We start from the raw sequence: 15713 nt of genomic DNA on the forward strand, positions 1-15713 counted from the left end.
TTGTCTCCAGTTCTGACACCTTTTTAATAGAAATCACTTGTTTAGGAAACAAATAGCACTTTTGTAATTTTTTACAATGTTTCTTACCTTGATCTTATTTTAAGTAACACTAGGAAGACCTCAATATCTTTTTTCTTTTTAATTTAAAAAAGTTGTTTTTCCCCCAGATACAAAGATTTTGCCCTTGCATAAAAAACAGTGCCCAAAACGATGACACACGGACTCACAAAGACTCACTGTATCTCACTGACACTATTACTTCTAATCTATACCATGCAAGGTCCCATCTACCTCTTTAATTGGACTGTCAGCCTGAAAAACAGTTTTTCTATACCTTACATTTGTAACCAAAAGAAAAAGGTAACAAATGAAACAGGCATTTTAACTATTTGGGCAATATGTTTGGGACATGTGCTGTACTGTTTGGGATATTGGTTTTGCTTGACAAACATACAAAGAAAAGAGAGAGAAAGAGAAAGGAAAAAGAAAAATGCTGGAACTTTTAGTCTTGACCCGCTTCTCGAAAATCCAGGCTGATCATGTCAGTCACCCCTTCCTCTCTATCCTACTTAGGAAATGTGACCTGGATCAACCTGAGGACAATATCAGCAATGCATTTCTCTGTCAATTTGAAGATGGGAGAGAGGGGGGGAAAAACCAGAAAATAACCCAAAATTGCCAGTCTAGTAATCTGTAGGTTGCTGTATCCTGATGGATACTTCGTGAAAAATCCTTTCCTCATTCTTTTTATTTATTTATTTTTATTGTGTCAAATAATAGTAATAGTGAATACTGCTTATTTAATAGGCTCCCCACCCCCACCCCTTCTGGACACTAGGACGTGTTAATTTATATTTCTGGATTTTTGGTTTAGTTAAGTACAGAGAATTTAGAAACAGGAAAAGCCCACAGGCTCTTTGGACGTGAATTTCCTCTAGCTAATCAAACTGGTCTGCAGATAAGATTTGAAACCTGCTCCTCCTCCCTGCTCCCCACCCCCAAATAAAAATAAATCAAACCTATAGTGGCTGTGGAGGCTGCTGCAGGCACACACTGGTGTAAAATATAGAGAGTAAATATATTATTTAACTTGGCATGGTGCTGGCTAAGAACCTCCAGCTGGCACTATTCATGTAACATGGTCCAAACTTTGCATGTACACACAGAATAAGAAGGATCCATTGGCAACTCTGGTGCTGCCCAGCACAAGCATCTTCACTTTCTTTCTGGAACCAAAGAGTTCTGCACTTTCCAGAAGAAATCTGCCTTTGCTTTTTTAGAGAGTTTCATTGTTTTGCTCTTCCTCCTGGCTGCCATCTCCCCCAGTGCCTTCTTCCTGTGCTCTGTTATTTAGTCTCACTGCTGTTGTTACAGTTCACCATGCAGATCTGGGTGGGGGAAGAGGCTGGGTTGCAAGCGGCAGCATTCGCATTACTGGTTGTGTCCATGCCATTTGAAATGGCTACTGAACTAGCCTCAGAGTTCATGGGTTTTGAAAGGTTGATGCCCTGGATGAGGCGAATTAACTGTTTTACCTTCTCCAACGAGCTGTGCATTTCCTTCTGTTTTGCGAGGATGGTATTCTTCATTTCCATACATTTCTGAAGGAAATTAGAATACTTCACTTAATGAATGCATATTAGAGACCTTTTTGAACAAAAGTCAAAACAAAGTAACTTCAAGATCCACCAGACACCACAACTCTCAAAAAAGGAGACTTCATGCCACCGATGGTGTACACGTGATACAGCAAAAGTGTACATTCCAAAGCAAGGAAGCAGTTTCTCAAGGTAGTGCTTTAACAGCCACAAGTACACCATAAAGGTCACAATAAAAGTATGCCTACAAAGACAGCTTTTCTTAACATATTTTGCTAACCCAAAACTTAACAGGCATTTAGTTTCAAGACAATGTCTCAATTGAGATGTGACAACACTACAAATACCACAGCCAAAAAATTGAACTAACTGGGCTTTTATGCTGTCTTAAAATAACTGATAAAGTCTGAAAGTTCTCCATGCGGACCTTCTTTTCTGTCCTATGGGCATATCTTACACTGGATGCTCACCACAATTCAATAAGGGCGATTCTATGCAAGCTAACATACTTCCTCACTGCTTATTTAGATTTATATTTGCAAAAGGGGCATGGAGGGCATATGTCCAGCATGGAAGGATGTCTGTTTTGTCACACTGCCTTTGAGTTGATCAACCAACAATAATCCTAGCCATCTATTTTGTGGACAGAAAGGGTGAAATGTTCAGGTCACCTCCACTGTACTCAAAATGTGGTCAGTAGGGAGATATTATTTCCAACATATGTTTTGATTGGGGCCCTCTGCATCCCAAGAAAAGCACTTCAAATCCTTACTCTATTATGAGTAAGTGAACTTTTAACACAGAAGCCTTAGAAGAATAGGGAGAGGTGGTGAGGAAAAGGTGTTTCTGGAAAGAAAAGGGAGTCAAATTCATGAGATTAATTTAAACTTACATTCTTAGTACAAAGGGATTTTTGAGTTTATCAAAGTTTATTCATTTACCCTAACTGTGTTTTGTTTATTAGAAAAGCATATGGATGTCCTTTTCATTTGCATGTTTTAAATTAAACTGATATACCATGATCTGTGATTTTTAGAAATAGAAGAGCAGCTGAAACATTTTTAACTGCATAGTGTTGATAAAGAAAACCTCAGAAGTGATACTGTAGGAAGTACATTCTAGATCTCATGAGTACAACTTCCAAAAGAACATACAGAGTATAAACAAGCTATTGCTTGGCAGAACAGTACTTACTGTTATTGAATTGCTGAGCTGCTTAACTTTCTGTTCTAGTTGTTCCCTTTCTTGTTTTAAATCTGAACTCCATTTCAGTAATTTCTGTTTTTCTTCTTCTTTTGCTACATAAGGGAGAATATCAATTGTATTTATTATCTGCTAGAGATGTGACTGCTCAGCTGTCTCTCCCAGAGCTTGAAAATGTTATTTTTGGACCATAACTCCCAGAAACTTCTAGCCAATATGGTCACTGTTTTGCCATAATAGGACACCAGCACGAAAGACCAGAAATTATCACACTGAACCATACTTGAAGCTGTAGGTACATACACAAAAGGAATCACATGAGATTGTCTCATTCATTTGTTTGCAGGGTCATCATATATTCAGCTCTTAATTTCTTTTTGGGGGGAAAAACACATCCTACTCCCTTTCTCAAAACAACAATTTAATAATAATAAAAAACCACATCAGGCAATGAGCTATTTACCTACCTGTTTTGTATGCAATATATGAATGAACAATTGCTAAAGTCCCTGGCCATGGAATTGCTTCTTCTTTCTTTAGCATCTGAAAGAAAGAGATAGAACATTGGATGACACATTCTACCTCCAGGGAGGGCAGACAGAGGTGCACACAAAAGAACAAAGTGTCCTATAGCACCATAAAACCCTCACAAATTTTATTATGGCATTAGTTATTTTTGTTGCTTTAGCTGCAACAAATGAATATGGTCATCTGACTAAAAATATGCAAAGAAAATCTATTCACGGCTATCATTAAAACCATTTTTGAAATGCCTCTTTGCAATTTTCTTCTTAGAACCTCCCCTCCAAATAATAAATGAATTCTAGTTATTCTTAGGATTATACTTGGGCTGATTCTAGTCTCAGCCTCTCATAAGTGGTCTGACAACTCATCCTCATGTAATGGACAGAGGTGGACTAATGCAGTCAGAAAAAACAGGTCATGGGGGGTGAGGAGAAGGGGGACTTGCTTTTAGTGCTGAAAAGCTTTTAGGAGAAAACCTAAAAGGGATTACAGAACAGTTTTTGCACTTAATATCTCACCTGCAGAAGCAACTAAGAAATATCCAAAAACAGGCTAGTATGTGTTGCTAATCAGTAATCCATATGCACCCATGATACTCACAGCTAGCTTATGCACAAGACTCAGAAAGTGATGTCAACATGGGCTAGGAAACTGGGGAACAGGAGAGATTTCCAAGCAACATTACTCAGAAAAAAGATACCTGAACTATCCCTGTACCACACTCCCTGGGCAAATAAACATTTCATTTATTGCTCTACACAAAAATCTCCACAATCATCTGAAAAAGCCCACATGATTTAACAGCATGAAATATGCACATATTTGCACTATACCTCCCACAAAGGAGGTTTGTTTAATCACGATGTCAGCAATTTTTTACATTACGGTGCATCTACAAATATTTTTTGCTGATGAAATTTTAACAAGCTGAACAGGAATGAAAAGACAACGTATCTGATCTTAAACTTGTAAGAAGAGAGGATTGTGACTTTGTAATTCATAAGGAAACTGCTGATCCAAGTAGCTCAATGTAAAAAAATACAGTCTGATAGCAAAGAACAGTCTCCATGGAGAGAACTACATGTTACTTTGGCAAATAAGCATTTCTTACAAATGTCTTTGCTGGGTATGATGCATTTGCAGGGGAGAATGGAGGGTGAGTGAGGAATACCTTATATACTCAACTATATGTCAACCCCATGTATAAGTTGAGGGCAGGTTTTGGGGCCAAAATTATGAGTTTTGCTATGATCCGTGGATAAGTCGAGGTTAAAACATAGGGGCATAGGATATAAAGGACGAAACAATGCCAATTAATTAAATTACAAAATCCCAACAGACATAACTGTGCTCACACTAAAGGCTGGATGGATGAGATAGCAGAAGTGAGTAAGTGATTCCATGACAGATTACACTCTTGCCTTTCAGCAGGGGATGGTTCCTTTTTTATAAGTGTCAAAGTACAGTACTTGCATTGACCTGTGGATAAGTTGACTTAGTTTTTTTGAGTTATTTTTTTAGATTTCTAGACTTATAAATGAGTATATACAGTATTTATTTCTCCAACACAAGCTCTTCTGCCCAGCCCCCCCCCCCCCAATTTTAGCACTCAGAGCCAGGTGGAGTGAAAAAATTTGGGGGCAAAGTGTAATACTCCTCTCCTACCAGATGTCTTTTCCGTATTAATTGGTCCTCTAGAAGCATAATCTTTCTGACACAGAGCTTCCATAATGTTGCTCTGGCTCAGGCCTTAATACTCAACTTTCTAATGAAACTAATGTTATATTTATTTTGAGAAAACAGTAGTGAAACTGATGCTAGGGAGAATTTGTGAATCACAAGAAGCCTTTCCTTTTTGAATTCTGTCTTTGGCAATTCATATGTCACAAAAATGCAGAAAAGCCATCTGAGATGAGAAATACAAAGGATAACATATAATGACAACATCGGTGAGACCATGACCACATATTAAATCGGGGTGGGGGGGGTGGGTCTGTCCACAGGTCAGATATGAGTGACTGCTGTCTGCCTCTTCTGGGCTGTGTGATCCAACCATTTTTTCCAGTGCAGAGATTGGTGTAAGAGGTGTCTCCTCTTGTGTCAAACAATACCTGGTCTTGACATTTGGGACAGATCCACATGCCCTTGGGAATTGTTTTCAGAGGAGGGTCCAGACAGTCCAAGTGATACACACGTGAGCATGTGTCACACATCAGCAACTGGCCACTTTTCCTGCAAACACTGCAAAAATCTTCATGGATATCACCCTATAAAATTAAGGAAAGGGGGTAAAAGGAGAAAAAGGTTAACATTTAACCTTTCCAACAACCAGTCTTATTCACACTAATCTCCATTTGGAAGATGTCTAAATATAAATACTTTTTTCATGATACATGAAAGGAAAGCTACCAAATGTGTCACAAGTACAATACCATCTTTCTGAAATAAAAGTCACAATGAATATTTTGCACAGTTCCTTGAAACTGTACCATCTTTAATTAATATAATTTTAAATGATTAAGCCCACATAATTAAAAATCTCATTTACTGTCTTTTCAAAGACAACAGATTCAGGCACAAAGAGAAAGCCCTAGTGATCCAATCTTTTATAATGTGCTAAACCAGCAGTGACATAAGACTAGAGTCATGAAGTTATACACCCCTAGACTGAAGTGGGCACTTTGGTTTTAAGTATTTAGAGTATGGGCAGAGGGAATATAAATCATGGACACATAATTTAAAAAACCCAATGAAAATACAAATATGCACTTTCCAGAGCCGGAGGAGGGAAACTACTCAGATTAGATTTAACATACGGTATAAAGAAAGACTAACAGAGTAGCTTTGGTGATGTTTTCCACTGTGCTTACTTTCAATGGCTAAATGTGATGTAGCCCTGAGCCTCACTTTTATAGCCCTTGAATCCCCCAGAACACCATAAAGCCCAGATTCCTCCATTTTTACTTTTCGGTAGGCTTCAGGTGCTTTTCACCACAAATCCATCTAAGTTACCACAAATGTGTCAGTTTATTTCCTTACCCCCACATTAACCCAAATGTTCTCAAAGATATGTCATAAAAAAGTTGAAATGAGACCTAGAACTGATGTAATGTCACTTCTAATGTGCCACTAACATGCTAATTCAGCCTGTGGGGATAAAAAACTCCCCCTGCCCCCTGCCCAGTTGCTCATCCCTGGGATAAATGAACACATTAAAGTCAAAGATACAGCTGTGTTAGCCTGGAAAATCAGTATGCAAAGGGATCCATCTTGTATGACTTTTAGCTATACACCGCTGTGATCGAATCTGGAATTAGGAATAGTGGTATATAAATAAATTTTATTATTATTATTATTATTATTATTATTATTATTATTATCTTGTAGCACCTTTGAGACTAACTGAAAGAAAATCTGGCAGCATGAACTTTTGTAGGCTTGAGTCTACTTCCGCATAAGCTCAAGTCTACAAAAACTCATGCTACTAGCTTCTTTCTTTCAGTTTGTCTCAAACGTCATACAAGTTTCCTCTACATTAGAGTTAGCCTCTCAACCATTTTTTAAAAAATAAATGTATGCATACTGGTCTACTACATGGCTTGGGTTCAGCCTACTTGAAGGAACATCTCCTCCCATATAATCCTTCCCACACACTCAGGTCCTCTGGGAAGAATTTACTGCAGTCAAGGAAAACCAGACTGGTGATGACTTCCCAGAGCACCTTTTCCGCTGCCGCTCCAAAAATTTGTAACGACCTGCCAGAAGAGACTCGCCAAATAACCTCTCCTGAGGCTTTCAAAAAAGCAATAAAACAATTCTTTTCCAGTGGGCCTTCCCAGACTGACCTTTGTCCAAACTAGAACAAATCTGATCTTTTGATTAAATCCCACCGCTGTCAGTATTTGTTAACTGATTTTAACTTGTCATTCAATATTGCATTGATATATGGTTTTACTGTTGTAATTTTATTCTGGGAGGGAGGGTATGGGTTGGGAGGATTCGGTTTATTTATTTATTATTTTGTATTGTATTAACCTCTGTTACCTGCCCCGATCCTCAAAAAGGAAGAGGCGCAATATAAATAAATAAATAAATAAATCATCATCATCATCATCATCATCATCATCATCATCATCATCATCATATTACTGGCTGACCACTGATGTCATAGACTCATGGAATCAAAGAGTTGGAAGAGACCACAAGGGCCATCCAGTCGAACTTCTTGCCATGCATAATTAAAGCACTCTAGACAGATGACCATCCAGCCTCTGTTTAAAAAATTCCCAAGGAGACTTTACTACACTGTGAAGCAGAATGTTCCACTGTCAAACAAGCTTTTACCACCAGGAGGTTCTTCTTAATGTTTTGTTGGCGGGGTACAGACTGCCCAAAAAGGACGGCCTGCCAGCGCCTGGTTTTGGTCCACAGAGAAGCCGCAGCCTCCAGACTGCCTGTCTATGCGTCCGGGATGTCATGATGGCGGCAGCACCATTTTGATGCCCTCGTCACATGTGGGGGGCGTCTAGAAGCGCCGCCCCAAGGCACCCCTCGCACATGATGAGGGCATCCTTTTCGGCCCATCTGGACTGGGCTGATGGAATCTTTTTTTCCAGAGTTTGAATCCACTGCTCAGTGTCCTAGTCTCCGGAGCAGCAGAAAACAAACTTGCTCCATCTTCAATAAGGCATTCTTCCAAAAATTTAAACATGACTATCATGTCACCTCTTAACCCTTTCTTCTCCAGCGCTAACCACACCCAACTCCTTAAACTGCTTCTCAGGGCTTCCAGAATTTTGCCCATTTTGATCACCCTTCTCTGGACAGCTTGTCAATATCCTTCTTGGATTGTGGCATGCAGAACTGGACACATTATTTCAGGTAAAGTCTGAACCAAAGAGAATAAAGTGGTAATATTTCTTTCTTTAATCTAAGTACTACAGTGGACCCTTGTTATATGCTGGGGTTTGGTTCCAAGATCCCCTGTGTATGCTCAAGTCCCATTAAATATAATGACATAGCAAAATGGTGTCCCTTATAAAAATGGAAAATCAAGGTTTGATATTTGAAATGTGTACTTTTTTTGAATATTTTCAAAATGTGGAAGCTTGAATCAGTGTATAAAAAGCCTGTGTATAAAAATAGCTGACTCTATATTCCTATTGATGCAGCCTAGGATCATAATAATGAAACAAAAATTATGACCATGGAAGATATGCAAGAATTCATCCTAGATAACCAAAATAAAATAAATAAAATAAAATAAAATAAAATAAAATAAAATAAAATAAAATGGAATTAAAGAGTCCTCAGACCTTGGATCAAAACAGTGACCAGAATGGAGTCTGCACTCAAGAAATAAGAAGACTAGGAATGGGAAGGGCAGCTATGAAAGAAGTAGACAAGATCCTAAAGTGCGAAGATACAACTTTAAACACTTCAGTGAGGATAGTCTAAGTCACTGTATCCCCCCCCCCCCCCCAAATCACCATGTATGGATATGAGAGCTGGACAGTGAAGAAAGCTGATGGAAAAGAAAATCAGCTTATCTAAGATGTGATGCTGGAGAAGAATGCTGAGGATTCCATGTATGGCCAAAAAGACAAACAAACAGATTCTAGAACAGATCAAGTTTGAACTCTCCTTGGAAGCTAGGATGACTAAATGGGTCTGTCATACTTTGGCTACATCATGAGAAGGCAGGATTCATTAGAAAACAACAGTGATGGTAGAGAGCAGTAGAAACAGAGGAAGACTACACACAAGCTTGTTAGACTCAAACAGGAAGGCCACAGCCTGAGCATGCACGACCTGAGTAGGGCAGCTAAGGATGGGATCTTGGAGATGCCTCATCTATACAAGGGTCACCATGAGTCAAGGTTGACTCAAGGGCAGTTAACAATATTGGTTTTTTAGCTGCCACATCACACTGCTGATTCTTGTTCAGCTTGTGGTCTACTAAGACTCCTAGATCCTTTTCACATGTACTGCTGTGAAACCAGGAGTCAACCATCCTATAACTGTGCACTTCATCTTTTTTTTTTCTCCCTAAGTGTTGTTGTTGTTGTGTGCGTCAGTCTAAGGCAAACCTATAATGGGTTATCTTGGCAAGATTTGTTCAGTGGAGGTTTACCATTGCCTTCCCCTGAGGCTGAGGGTATGCGACTTGCCCAAGGTCACCCAGTGAGTTTCACAGCTGAGCTAGGAATCAAATCCTGGTCTCCAGAGTCATATTCCAACACACAAACAACTGCACCACACTGTCTCCATTGTATATTATATTTTTCCCTTTGAAATTAATTTTTTAGTTTTGGCCCAGCTTTATAATCTCTTGACATCATTTTGAATTCTGATCCTGTCCTTTAGGGTATTGGTTACACCTCCTAATTTGGTGTCATCTGCACATTTGGTAAGCATGCCCTCTATCCCATCATCTTAGTCATTTAGAAAGAAAGAAAGAAAGAAAGAAAGAAAGAAAGAAAGAAAGAAAGAGATGTGGAATAGCACTGGGCCCAGGAGAGAACCCTATGGCACCCAGCTAGTCACTTCTGTCCAGGATGAAGAGAAGTAATTCATGAGCACCCTTTGGGTTTGGTTCAACCAATTACAAATCCACCTAATAGTAGCAGTTTCTAGCCCACACTGTACTACCGTATTTTCCGGCGTATAAGACGACTGGGCATATAAGACGACCCCCCAACTTTTCAAGTTAAAATATAGGCTTTGGTATATACTCGCTGTATAAGTCTACCCCTGGAAGGTGGGAGAAGGCCGGCAGCAATCGCGCTAGGCTGTGCTGCTCTCTTCCGGCCTTTGTGGAGGCCTGGGAAGACAGGAGCAGGCTGGGTGTGCACCAGCTTCAGCGGATCTCTGAAGGTCTGGAAGGCGGGGGGCGGTCAGGTGTGCGTGCTGGACCACGCGGCTCTCTTGCAGCCTCTGTGGAGGCCTGGGAAGGCAGGAGCAGGCTGGGCACGCGCCAGCTTCAGAGGGCCTCTGAAGGCCTGGAAGGCGGGAGGAGGCTGGCAGCGATTGCGCAAGGCTGCAGAGCAGGCTGGGTGGGCGTTCCGGGCTACACTGCTCTCTTCCGGCCTTTGTGGAGGCCTGGGCCTCCTTGGAGGCCTGGAAAGGCAGGAGCAGGCCAGGCGCATGCCAGATTCAGTGGACCTCTGATTTTTTGTAACCAATCAATATGACCAGCATGTTGATTGTGCAATCAAATGATTATTTGCAAAAGTACTGCAATCCTGCTAGACTCTCTTCACTTGTGAACAGAAGCACAACTCCACCTGGCTCTATTTCTTACAACCTTTCCCAAGAAGTGTGCAGAGTAGTGTCTAACATTAAGAACACAGTTTAACTACTCAGATTCCCCAGGCACCAGTATTCAATATTCTGGAAATAAAAGACTCTGAATTCAAAAATTAATGTTGATGTACCATTATGAGTCTTAAAATAACTTCAATCTTTGTATGGCACTACAGAATATATAGAATGTTGTGTGGGCAGACATCTACTAGCGAAACAGCACTTCACCTTCCTCACTAACCATCTGTCTCCTCCCACATTGTTCCAGAAGATCTTCTGATCATCTGAAGCAAATCTGCAGGATACTGAAGTGTGTGATCTAATTTTGCCAGTGGTATCTATACTTCTGACAAGACAAGCATCACTGAACACAATTTATATTATATATTTTAATTTCAACGCAATGTCAGCAACACCTTTTCTGATTTACTTAATCTGGGACTTATTACAGGAACAGAAAAATCTGGGACCAAGCCACACTAAGGCAAAACAATGTTTTTCATTGGGAAATATTCACAACAACAAAGAGTTTCTTGATAATACTAAGCGTTTACTGCCAGTATTACTCAATTTTGCAGTATTCTTTTATACTTCCAATTCCTTAATAACTGGGAACATCTTAACTGTGGGTGAACTCAGCTGATACACACTTCTTAGCAAGGCTTTTTAGTTTCCATCTATTTCTTGCCATCTCTGTTATTGGCTATTTTTATTTGCAGTTCATCTCATAGAAGTGCACAAAGAGAAAAACAACTAAATAGATCATGAACAAGGTAAGAGAAAAGGACTTAATATAGAAATTTGGGGGCTGCTCTGGCACCTTGCTACACCTGAATCTCAATTTCTGAAGCTGTTTTCAAATCCAGCATGGAAGGATAATATTTATGAGAAGGAAGATATCCACTTTCCTTAAAGTTCAGCATTCAGGCTTCCACAGAAACTTAAAAAGTGACATGATTAACCATTGCTTAAAAATGACCTTTGAATTATACCACATTTCCTCCACTGCTTTACAAAGCATGATGCTTAGACATCATTATAGATAGTATATTAAATGATGTCAGGCAACCAGTCACTGGGCAGGCAGGATTACTCACATGTAAGGCCTATACTTTCCAACTATCAGAAAACCAAGTTGTTACTGTTTGACGGTAACATCTCCCATTTAATAATTTGTAGGGTTTATATGTTACCCTTACATCAGAATGGAATCATACTTTTATTCTGCCATGTCTGTAGATCAAACAAGTGTTGGATTCCTATGCTAAAATTGGGGTGATATGTGGCCCCATAATGCCCTACACAACCCAGCTTGAGTCTCCTCTTCAACTTCAGAGGCCAAATTATATTTAACAGCTATGCAAATTTCACAAAAAGTAAAGAAACTAGTGCTTCTCCTCTGTAATTTCAGCACTGCTGGAATCTACAGTATCTTTATTATCAGAAACTGTTCCAAGGTAAGCATAGATTCAAAACAGCTTAACTTGAAAAGTTATGAATGCTTTCTTTTTCCATTTTACTTTGTGATTGTACAGCAAGCAAACACATCAGTAAAGATTCCTGTAGAGTCTACTGATGTTCCCTAATGAACACCTACTGAGTATTGCAGTTCTGAGAAGCTTCCCAAGCTGACTACAGTGGTGGTAAATCGAGAGACTTAGAAGACTTCCAGGTCAGAGTTATCAAGCGTCATGAAAAATAAGTCCACTCAAGACGTGAAAGTAGGGAGACAGTACCTGAAAGTCTTGAGGAAGTTATACATTTCTGAGTTCTGTGGCTGTAATGCAAATATTCTAAAGTAGAATGTTGGACAATGGTTTTAATTATATCATTTCTGCAAGCTCAGGAAATGATCTAATATGTACAACAGACAGCAAGTGAACCAAATGAACAACGAGCAAAAGTTAATTGAAGCAAAAAATTTAAGTGAGAATCTATCATCTGTCTTGAAGTTTTTATAATTTCTAGGAACAGGACAAGTGGGAATATGTGAGGGAGTGTGTGTATGAGAGAGAGAAAGAGAAATGGTAAGAAAGAGGAGGACAGAGGAAGAATAATGTAAAAAGTTTCTCTCTTTAAAGCAATAAAACAATATTCACAGGAAGGATGATTATGGCTGTCTACAAGAGAACACACACTTTATAGAAATATTACAAATTTTACTTTTTGCTAACTTAATGATGTAGAGAACATATGATTGTTCATTTAGCAATTATTGACTGCCACGACAATATGGACAGAAATCAAGCCATGTCAGAATACTTTTCAAATTCACAAAGATGTAAAGCCTACAGTTCAGTAGTATAAAATCACACTGGAGGAACATTTGCCTCACAAAAGAATACAAAACGTAAGTTACAATATCTAATTAGATGTAAAATGTGTTCATTAGTTGGGTCTTGCAACAAACATTGAGCTAATTTAAGATGGGGAAATGAAGGCAAGACAAGTGATGACACTTGACCACAACTGTGAGTTCTGAATTTCCAATTCCAACCATGTTGTCCAGAGAAGTGTGGCTTTCTTTACCCAAGTTAGTTTTGCAGATCAGCTGAGGATTAGATCAGCTTCAGTTCAAATGAATTGTGGCAAATTGGCAGACCCTATTTATCATAGATGGATACATTCATAGTAGAGAATATTTTTATCCAAGTTGTTAGGTATACAGAAATCTACAGATAACAGGGGGCTATCAATGAAGACAACTTCCCCTATCGTTCTCTCAGGTTGTGCTGAACTGGAACAATTTGAGAAGTTCCTTCTTTCTTCACTGAATCAACCATCATTCTAGGTTATCCTAATGGTTTCTTTAGGACAGGAGCAGTTTGTTCTTGCCATGATAGTTCTGATAGACACACACTGTATTTATTTCTTTACATCTCTCTTCATTTGTATTGGGAGTGAGGGGAAGAGGAGAAATGTATACTTAGACCACTCTGGCATTTTTATGGATAACACTAGACTACAAAAAATATGTACAGTTTAGGAGATTGGGTGGGACAAAGAGGATAAGAACAAGAAAAAGCAGTCAAAGGACTACAGAAGGACAGTCATCTTGGTGCACTTTACCACACCTGTGTAACCAAATAAACAAGTTTCATCATAGGCTGCCCTGCATGGTCTCTTCAAACAGCAAACCTTTCAGGAAGAATTACTTACGTCTGTGGAGCTGGGACTGGGTAGGGACACAGGATGAACAGTTGCAGGGAAAGTAAATGTGGTCTCTGTCTTTTCATTTTCAGGGGAGTCAGGATGACTGGATAGAGGGGATGTGGGGGTCAGAGCCCCAAACCCCAGCACCGTGTTGTATTTAGGTGGACGACCTACACATTAACAAAAGGGAACAAAAAAGGGGGAAAATAATCTTACATACCTTTGGCCAGTGCTCCTCATTGGCTAGCATGAAAAAGGAAGTGATGTAGTACAGAGGAGAAGTTAGTGTAAAAGGCACAAGTGAAAGAAAGCCAAGTAAAGATGTAAAGTTATTTTTAAAAGACACAAAGAGAATTGTGCAAGAAAGGACAGTATCACAAGAGAGAAAACACAGCTTTTCAGAAGGTCAAAGAGTACTACTCCTGATGTATCTAAACCATGCCCACTATTTAATGTCTGTAATTTTGGAAACCTTTTTCCTTCAAATCTCACTGGTGACAATGAAAAACAGCCATGATTTTTATCACTTTGATTTTTCAAGGTGTCTCTGTCACAGTCCTAAGAGATAAGACCTGCTAATATTAGTTCCTTTTTCTAAGCCTCTTTTTCTGTCCTAGAGATCTGACAAGCCAAGCATCATTTGGAGATTACACATAAAGTCCTCATCTGGGCAAGAATGTAAAGGCTGTTACAGTCATTTTGGAAACATACTGAAATGAATGTGAGTTTTAATTACCTTTTAAAAATAAAAAAATCATACTGAACCTAAGGTGAAACACACATTTAAATATTACTTTTGTGTTAGCTCTCCCACAAAAACACCTCATTATACTTCCTCAGTACCAGAAACATTATTGTCAAGTTCCACAGTCCACTTTAATCTCTATGGAGCTGTGCAACAGCCTAGAGAGAGACAATGTCATCAGGGGAAATTCACAAGTAAGATTTGGAAAAAAACTTTATGAAACTAACCCAACAATAATACCATATATACTCATGTACAAGTTGAACTCATGTATAGGTCAAGGGAAGGTTTTAGGGCCAAAAATCATAGATTTTGATTTGACCAGTGGATAAGCTGTGGATAAAATGAGGAGCATGAAACAAAGAATATAAAGGGGAAAACATCACTTCTGTCTCTCCTTCGCCTTCTCTGGACCTCTCTCGACCACTTAACACTGCTTCCCTTGTGTTGGAGGAGAAGGTTTTAACATTGGATTGAAAAGGGGAGGAACTGGAGGGAAATGAGGTGTTTGGTGGGGAGAGAAGGTTAACACTGGATTGAAAAGGGAAAGAACTGGGGTGGGGGGAATGGTGTTTGTTTGGTGGGGAGAGAAGCTTAACATCGGATTGAAAAAGGAAGGAACCGAGGGAAACGAGGTGTTTGTTTGATGGGGAGAGAAGGTCAACATCAGGTTGAAAAGGGAAGGAACTGGAGGGAAATGGGCTGTTTGATGGGGAAAGAGATACAGAGGAGGAGGAAGATGGGGAGAGAAGGACAGGTTACTCACCTGTAACGGTATTTCTTCGAGTGGTCATCTGCGAATTCATACAAATGGGTTTTACTGCGCCTGCGCAGTGCTGTTCAGAAACTTCTAGAATCACTGGGCAAAGTACACTTTGCAACACTTAGAAACTTTTTGGCGGTAACCCCGCCCCCCTCCTATAAAGCCCCGGTTCCCGCTCTTTTCCCCAGTTCCAAATTTTTCCGCCAAGTAGGCGATGTAATACAGAGCCAATGTGAGCAGGACACCGAGGGGAGGATGGGTGGGATTTGTATGAATTCGCAGATGACCACTCGAAGAAATACCGTTACAGGTGAGTAACCTGTCCTTCTTCTTCGTGGTCTCTGCGAATCATACAAATGGGTTTAGACTGACAAGCTTAGGTACAAGGAGGAGGGAGAGTCCTGAGACCAGAGCATAAGGT

At 39.6% G+C, this 15713-nt stretch overlaps 1 protein-coding gene across 5 annotated transcripts in view; it reads right to left on the reverse strand.

Annotated features, from left to right (window-relative positions):
* LOC149314637 (PHD finger protein 21A) overlaps positions 1 to 15713 on the reverse strand; it is a 179396-nt gene continuing 163683 nt past the window's right edge. For 3 of the 5 annotated variants that reach the window (XM_089521524.1, XM_089521522.1, XM_089521523.1), the window contains 5 exons: positions 13791 to 13954; positions 5438 to 5593; positions 3269 to 3344; positions 2793 to 2896; positions 1 to 1601 (listed from right to left, as the gene is read on the reverse strand). In XM_089521524.1, the coding sequence (XP_089377650.1) occupies positions 1347 to 1601; positions 2793 to 2896; positions 3269 to 3344; positions 5438 to 5593; positions 13791 to 13954 (755 nt within the window). In that variant the 3' untranslated portion in view covers positions 1 to 1346. Of the gene's footprint in view, positions 1602 to 2792; positions 2897 to 3268; positions 3345 to 5437; positions 5594 to 13790; positions 13955 to 14004; positions 14028 to 15713 lie in introns of all 5 variants that reach the window. The other 2 variants (XM_089521526.1, XM_089521525.1) reach the window with 1 other exon arrangement.

The sequence above is a fragment of the Sceloporus occidentalis genome, unplaced genomic scaffold (assembly GCF_023333645.1).
Source record: "Sceloporus occidentalis isolate IW3139 unplaced genomic scaffold, rSceOcc1.0.p SCAF_4, whole genome shotgun sequence".
Classification (NCBI taxonomy): Eukaryota; Metazoa; Chordata; class Lepidosauria; order Squamata; family Phrynosomatidae; genus Sceloporus; species Sceloporus occidentalis.